Below are 7,529 nucleotides of genomic sequence, written 5' to 3'. Positions count from 1 at the left end.
AATCCTAAAATAACAATGACCCATGTTAAGCCTAACCTAATGTTATAGGACAAAAGATACAACTAAGCTCTAATTTCAAACCTGAACTTGACTATGAGTACTGACCAATCTAAACTTATGTTATTGAACCCAAATAACTACGGATAATAATATTAACAGTAAAAATATTCAAAAACCATAACAGTATAATGCCTTATCTTTACAAATTATTTCAAAATTTGTGGGCCCCCAAAACTCGAGTTGAGACCCGATGAAGGTCAACTCATTGGATGATCAATCTCCCGACAAAGTAAAGCTGATAATTTCCCAGTCAAGGACCACCACCTGAAGCCCGTGTAAATGTGCTGATAGAAGGTAGGTCCTCCAAAGTGATAACTTAGAATTCAGAATTCGAAATGAATAACCAAATACAACCATCCTGGCATAAAGAAATAAAAAGTATAAAAAATTTGTAATGAAGTATTACGTTCCATAACTGAATAGAAATATAAAATAATTCCACTTTGGAATAAGATACAAATATCATTATTGTATAATGAATAGTAAACTGATTGAGAGAAATTGATACTAAAAAAAAAAAAACATTTGAAGAGAGCACAAACTAAACATTAGAACACGAGTACTGCCAAATAAGAAGTGATAGGTAGAATAGTATAGAGGGAGTCACGAGTTACATGGGTGTGTAGCACTACTATTGGTGGAAGGTTGTTGCATGATAATTTGGAAGCAAGAATCAGTTAAACCATGTGAGTCGTGGGATGCATGGCAGTGAAAGGTTTGTGGCATGCAAAACATATTTTGCAATTAGGGAGCAGTACTGAACGAGAATAGCCATATATATGAGCAGAAGTAAGGTACCTTGTTGAAATTTGTCAGTTATTCTGGTATGTGCAGTTTTCATGTAGCAAATGGTCAAGAAAATTTGTAAGTTGCTATCATTCTAGCTGCCTTTGTTTTTTGTAATTTTCTTCAGGTAAACCCTGGTCTGTCCATGAAAGGTATGGCAGTAATGCTATACGTTATGCAAGGATATCAACAGCAGTGTCCTACAGTGGAAGGTTAGGTGATGTCTTGAGAATACAAATATCCTTATGTTTCCATAGGGTTGTGAGCAAGTGACACTTGCATCTTGAGAGGCACAATATTATAGAACTTGGTATACAATACTATTATATCTTAGCTCTCTCTCTTAGCCTTAAGTCTTCAATTTGGTAAGTGAAATTTAACTTCTTTCAGTACAAAGCAATATCCTTCTAACATTTAAGCTGCAATGTTAATTAAATCTTAATAAACTTCTTTATAAATTAGATGAGCTTAGAGTGTTAGCTGTCTAGTAAAGACACTGTCCATCTAATACTTACATTATTTTGAATATTTTTGAGTTTAAATAAAGATTTGTTTTCACTGTGTATTTTACATTGTGTCCAGTCTCTTTCTTCTTAAACCTCAGTTACAGAATTCTAAATTGCTTTGCAATATAGTTTTCAGTAAAATAACCTATTATTCTGTAGACCTATAATATTCACTAGGTATATCAGTTTTGTCATTAAATCAAATCTTAAGTATAGCAACTACTGGTTTCTCTATACTAGCAATATTTTTAAAAACTGCACTTTGACAGTTTTTAAAAAAGCTACAGCAGTATATACACATTCATGTTTGATTTGCATTTGGCAAATTATTGCTATTCTGTTTAGTTAATCTTACTATATTATTACAACAATGCTAACAAAAGATAGAAACTTCTCACTGAACTTACTATAAAATTGCCAGGTATATGAAATATATTTAACATACCATATTATACATGCATACTCACAATTTGTTGCAATTTAATGTTCAGTCTTCTTAGAACGGGCTGTATTGCAGTGTTTCTTGGCTCTAAGTGTTGGACAGCTAAAGCATCTTTAAAGGCTTCATTAAAGTTTCCAAGTTCTTCATAAGCTTGAGATCGGCGAAACAATGCCTTTACATCTGATGGTTCTTCTTCCAAAACTAACATGTTAGAAAAATATGACAAACTCAGTATTTTTAATTATCTGTAGAAATAACAATTTCTTGTGAATTATTTCATTGACCATTGAATATTCAAAATACATAGAAGGGTTTGAATTTCTTTGTATTATCCTTTAAAGCTAACATTTTTCTTATCTAAAAATGTATTTCAGTTAGATACTCAGAGAACTGTTTAAAAGACCTTTTTGTGCATGTGCCAAACCTTGAACAAAACTTCCAACTCTACACATGTATAGTGCCAGTCTATAATGCAATTAACATTAGAGTATAGCCCTTCACCAACCATAAACAATAATCCCCTTGAACATATTGTGTATTACTACAAGCTCATTCTTGACAATGCAAAAGAAACACACCAGAAATGGAGAGGAAAGATAGGTGGTTCCATGAAAAGGTATCTGAAATACATTTTAAGGAAATTAAATATGCTAACTTCAGAAATGCTAATCACCACTCAATGGTACTGACAGCTAGAATTTCCTATTGCTATTATGGTGGACAGCCCAGTGTAGATAAGGAAAATGAAAAATATGAGCTTCCTTCTAATAATATATGCCATTATAAATATAAAACTCATGGAGCATGTCACCCACTAGGGAGTGGAAAACCTAGTGGAAAATCATTTGGTGGGAGATCACATCCATTTCATGCAGAAAATACTCTTTGCCAAACAAATGAGATATAGAAAAAGGTATTGTCTGAACAACTTCCTGGGTGCTAAAGTGTCTTATGGGTGGGAAAATTGTAAAGACTGCTCAAAACCCATCCAGCTGGCTTAATTACTGGATTATGGTGTAATTCTTAGTGTAGGGGGTGGCCTGTATTATACTTACAAGTAACCAATTCAACCTTACTTCTAATTGAAGGGTGCATCCACTTAGTCTCATACCAGTGGGATTACACTGACCTGAAGAGAACTATCTATATTGACCTTCCCAGCAGCTTGGGACTGAGGAAGTAAGGGTTCTCCCATTACTTCACTTAAAGAAAAAGGGGTAGGAATAAAAAGAGGTGTGTGTGTGGACCAAAAGGAGTTTCTATTATATGTACAATGTCCCAATACACTGATATTTTGTGCAACAGATTACCATAAATAGAGACAGCAGGCACTAGTCAGGAGTGAGAGCAGGATCACAATTGGTGCTGTCCTTTTTTTCCCTTGAATTATGACTTTGAATGTGAAATATATATTTTGCCATACAGTGTTGTGGAAAACTTCCTCATTCGTCAGGGACAGATGGGCTTAACACGTTCTATTCTACCCAATTCATTGTGAATTTTGGTTACATGGTGGGTTTCATTGTCTAGTATGTATTTGATGAGGGACCTGCAAAAATTATAGTAAAATAAATAAATGAATTAAAAAATAATAATAACAATAATTAACCTCTCCAGAGCCTTTGGGGAGATTAGAGAATGGTGACTGAAGAGAGACAAAATCCAGAAACAAATTAAACTGCAACATGGTTTAAGTAATGGGACACACATGTGTCAGGGTCATCCACATCCCTGACTGCAAGATTTCAACTGCAGGGCATCCATGATAAGAGATGTGAGAAGCTGTCAGATGACAAACTTCATAGGAGGTGACAAGAGAAAAACGAAAGTGAGCCAAATCAATTGCTCAACTCAACAGATCAGAGTGAAAGGAGATAAGTTACAGGAGGAAGAGGAATCCCACAACAACAAAAAAGACAATGTCAAGAGTCTCAATCAGAGCAGCAAAGGCAAAGGAGCAGCAGCCTGGGAATAAAATTAATCTGTCCCTGGGATAATGAGTGCAGGAGGTATCCAAGTCAAAATGCCATATCTCAAGAGTGCTATATCCCACGAGCAAGAAGAATAAAATACGTCTTTGGAGAAAGATGGTACAAGGATCAGATGGTCAAATATTTAAAAAAGGGACACAAGGGAGCCTCGAGAACAAAAGAAGAGGAGCCACATAATGATGATGATGACTGATGAGAAAGGCTCAGAGAGAGATCTGCAAGAACCTGAGAATGAAAAAATAAAGGTCAGGGAAGAGACAGTAAGTTGTTGACAAAAATCCTGAAAGAGAATGGACCAATCCTGACTCAGAGATGCAGAGTCCTATACTGGTGACCAAAAAAAAGTAGGAACATGATGGTGAGGGGAATCTCAAAGACATCAATCAGGGTTGGAACAAAATCACTGAAACCCCAGAAGGTTGATAATGCAAGTCTATTATATTTGAACATGCTTTAAGAGAATGTCATCCAATTTAATTCAAGATCATAGCAAGTGGCAGTGATGAAAAAAGTTTCCATGTGAGAGTTTTCTCATGCATAAGCTGAGGCCTGAAATCAGTATCAGAGGAGCTGATAATAAACTGCTTCTAATTTTACAGAAAGAAACATCATCATTTGAAATACAAATTTTCCTTTAAATTTCATTCATTCATGAATTGATAAAGAATTTGGGTGTTAAATTATATCTGTTTGAAAGCTACAGAAATTTCAAATGTGAAAACATTAGATAACTGTAGGGTAAGGTAAGCAGTCTAGAGACAGGTTGAAATGAGTACCAAACTTTACAAATTTCACACAGTAACAAATGTACAATGTTTTGACAAGTCTGTCATCATCAGGTACAAGTAGTTTGCCTACACATAAGAATATATACAATATGAAACAAAGAGGATGCATGACTAGAGACTGCTTAAGGCATAATAAAGGTATTTTGTTGATGTCTGGTTCTTTGCTTGAATATGGTGTTTTTAATTTTTAATAGCTATAATATGATTTTACTGAGTTGCAATATTTATAAGTGCAAGTTTTTATGTTCATCAAATAAAATCATCATCAAATCTCATAAGTTTAGTTAAATTTACTGTTTAGTCAATATGTTAAGGCAAATTCAAAATATTCTGATGCCTCAAATCTTTATTGAATATTATTCTTATATTTATCATATTCAAACAATGCAGTTTAGTAAACTGGCTATCTAGCTACTTTATTTCTAATCACAATCTTGATATGTTTTAAGTAAAAAATATTTATTCAATCATCAAGTTATTTGACTTGAAGAAGATCTGTGTGGGACTGCTGCATATTTTAAAAACACAGTGATGATGGTATGGTGGCATTTAGTCATCATTATCAATTCATTCATGAAATAGTAAATGAATATAATTAATATAAATTAATAAGCCCATCAATTACTAAATACCATCCATATTTTACTTTATACAGGTTTTTCTTTACTGCTGAAGCTGTATTATGCATCATAATGTTATAGGCAACAGATAGTGATGTATATTTTGTTTTACAACAAAACTACAAATATTAATTGAAAATAATAACTCGCCAAAACTATGTACATTCGTCCATCTTTGAACTGCCAGGCTTCACTGAAATAATCAAATTAAATGATTAGCAAAATCCACTACTAAACACACAACTCAATCCACAGAAGTGAAAAGTAGGAAAATGGAGCTTTCAGTGTATAGAAGACAATGGTTGTCTCTAGTAAAAATTCACTTTTGTAATCTGTGACGCCCAGCTCTCCAAGATGGGGACATCAAAACATAGCAAGAGGTTGAGAAGCAGGAAAGAGAGTAACCCTATAAGGCTTCTGAGGACTAGATAGAAGCTGTATGGACCCCTTGGACTGAGCAAGGCAAAAATCCAAAGTCAGCAGAGAATACTGCTATCAAGCTGCCTCATCTCAAGCTTCCAATAAATAAGGAAGCATACCAAACAGAGATCTCCCAGTCAAGCAAATTTCAGAAGCAAAAAAAAAAGAAAAGTTAATTGGGGTGCCAGAAAATGTTAGAGAATCAAGGTAGCCAAGGTGGAAATAAAAAAAAAAGTATGATTTTCACTAACGAAGCAATCAGAGTTGCAATGAAGAGCTTCTGAAAGAAGGTAAAGTGTGGAGAGACACAAAGAAGGTGAGCAGACTGAGACCAAGGAGAGACAAAAAATGAGAAGGAGCAGATCCCCCAAACTAGAAGAAGAGTTTCTCGAGACTGAAGGTCAAGGAAAAAAAGAAAGAGTCGTGATGAAACACCTTAGAATACGATAATTGAAGCCTGAGAGGCTGAGGCAGCTAGAGATTGGCATGAAGTAGAAATAAAAAAGTTATTTGTTAGAAATACTAATATCAGGGGAGGAGGGGAAAAAGGTAGATGAGAGAAGGAAGCCCATGCAGCAAAGTAGCAGTATTTACAACTGACTCTTATCTACACGTATCCAACTTATATATGTGGTATATAAATATGTCATGCCAAACATGTAGCAGTATTTACAACTGACTCTTATCTACACGTATCCAAGTTATATATGTGGTATATGAATATGTCATGCCAAACATGTAGCAGTATTTACAACTGACTCTCATTTACACTTATCCAACTTATATATGTGGTATATAAATATGTCATGCCAAACATGTAGGAGTATTTACAACTGACTCTTATCTATACGTATCCAACTTATATATTATTTAATATTATAGTAATTACTTTGAATTTATTTTCTGTTCCATACATGTACAGGTTTCACAATACACATTTTTGAGAAAGCCATTTAGTTAATTTTGTTCTAAGCCATCTTTGTTCTTTTGATGTTCTCAAAGTGGATAATACCTGTTCTGCCTGGGAAGGATGTAGACAGAACTGTCTTTCAGTGGTTGTTCAGGTGATATACAGAGGTTGTAATGAGAATGACCAGTCATGTTCATAGCACTATTCATCCAGTGTAAAGATGAAGTATTTTGCATGCTAAGGAATGTTAAGTTTGGTCACTACAATCTGAAATATCATTTCAGTTGGTCTAGACAGGATGAGAGAAAAGGTTTACATTGTGTTATAACAAAGATTGTGTATCTTGAACTAGATTTTGTGTCCAGTCTCGTAACTTCACTCTACAACAACTCGGTTAGCAAGAGGTTTAGTAATTGGTATCTAGAGTAAATTCTTGTTATCTACCAGACCTATCCAACACAGCTCTAAAATTAATTCAATTTCAACTGGTAACACAGGAGAGAATGTATCATATAGCAAAAATAAGCATATTTTTCAAATACACTACAATATTTGATTAATTTGAATCACGGATATCTCACCTCTACTATAATTCTTAGCTACGCTTTTCACACAGATATGGAGGTAGCACAGAAAAAAGCCTAACATTCCTGGAAAAGAAAAAGCATTAATCTTGAAGGGTAATCTCCAAAATAATATCACCAGCTAATATAATGTTAATGCATGGGCTCCATAACAACATACTGGGCAGTTTAAAGACATGATGTGAAGAAAGCCCCCTCAGTACTTATAAAAACATCCACTGTTCTATATGGAAAACATCTATAAGTTTACTACAAAAAGTTCACAATAGTACAAGTCATGTACAAATGAGAAAGAAAACTACTTCTGAATACTATTCCCAAGGATAGCATGTTAGAAAGGTGTATCCAAACACTCAGTTTTAAAATAAGCTGGAATATAGATGTTATGCTTCTCCAGCAAACTACTTCTGAATACTATGCCC

At 34.3% G+C, this 7,529-nt stretch overlaps 1 protein-coding gene across 1 annotated transcript in view; it reads right to left on the bottom strand.

Moving 5' to 3' along the window:
* Positions 1–7,529, bottom strand: part of LOC106465224 (protein unc-45 homolog B-like) — a 152,579-nt gene that overhangs the window by 123,355 nt on the left and 21,695 nt on the right. The window contains exon 3 of the mRNA XM_022393080.1: positions 1,820–1,995. Coding sequence (XP_022248788.1) covers positions 1,820–1,995 — 176 coding nt within the window. The remainder of the gene's footprint in view (positions 1–1,819; positions 1,996–7,529) is intronic.

Source organism: Limulus polyphemus, unplaced genomic scaffold (genome assembly GCF_000517525.1).
Source record: "Limulus polyphemus unplaced genomic scaffold, Limulus_polyphemus-2.1.2 Scaffold1875, whole genome shotgun sequence".
Taxonomy (NCBI): domain Eukaryota; kingdom Metazoa; phylum Arthropoda; class Merostomata; order Xiphosura; family Limulidae; genus Limulus; species Limulus polyphemus.
The sequence above is the reverse complement of the archived record's forward strand: the minus strand, read 5'-3'. Positions and strand labels throughout refer to the sequence as shown.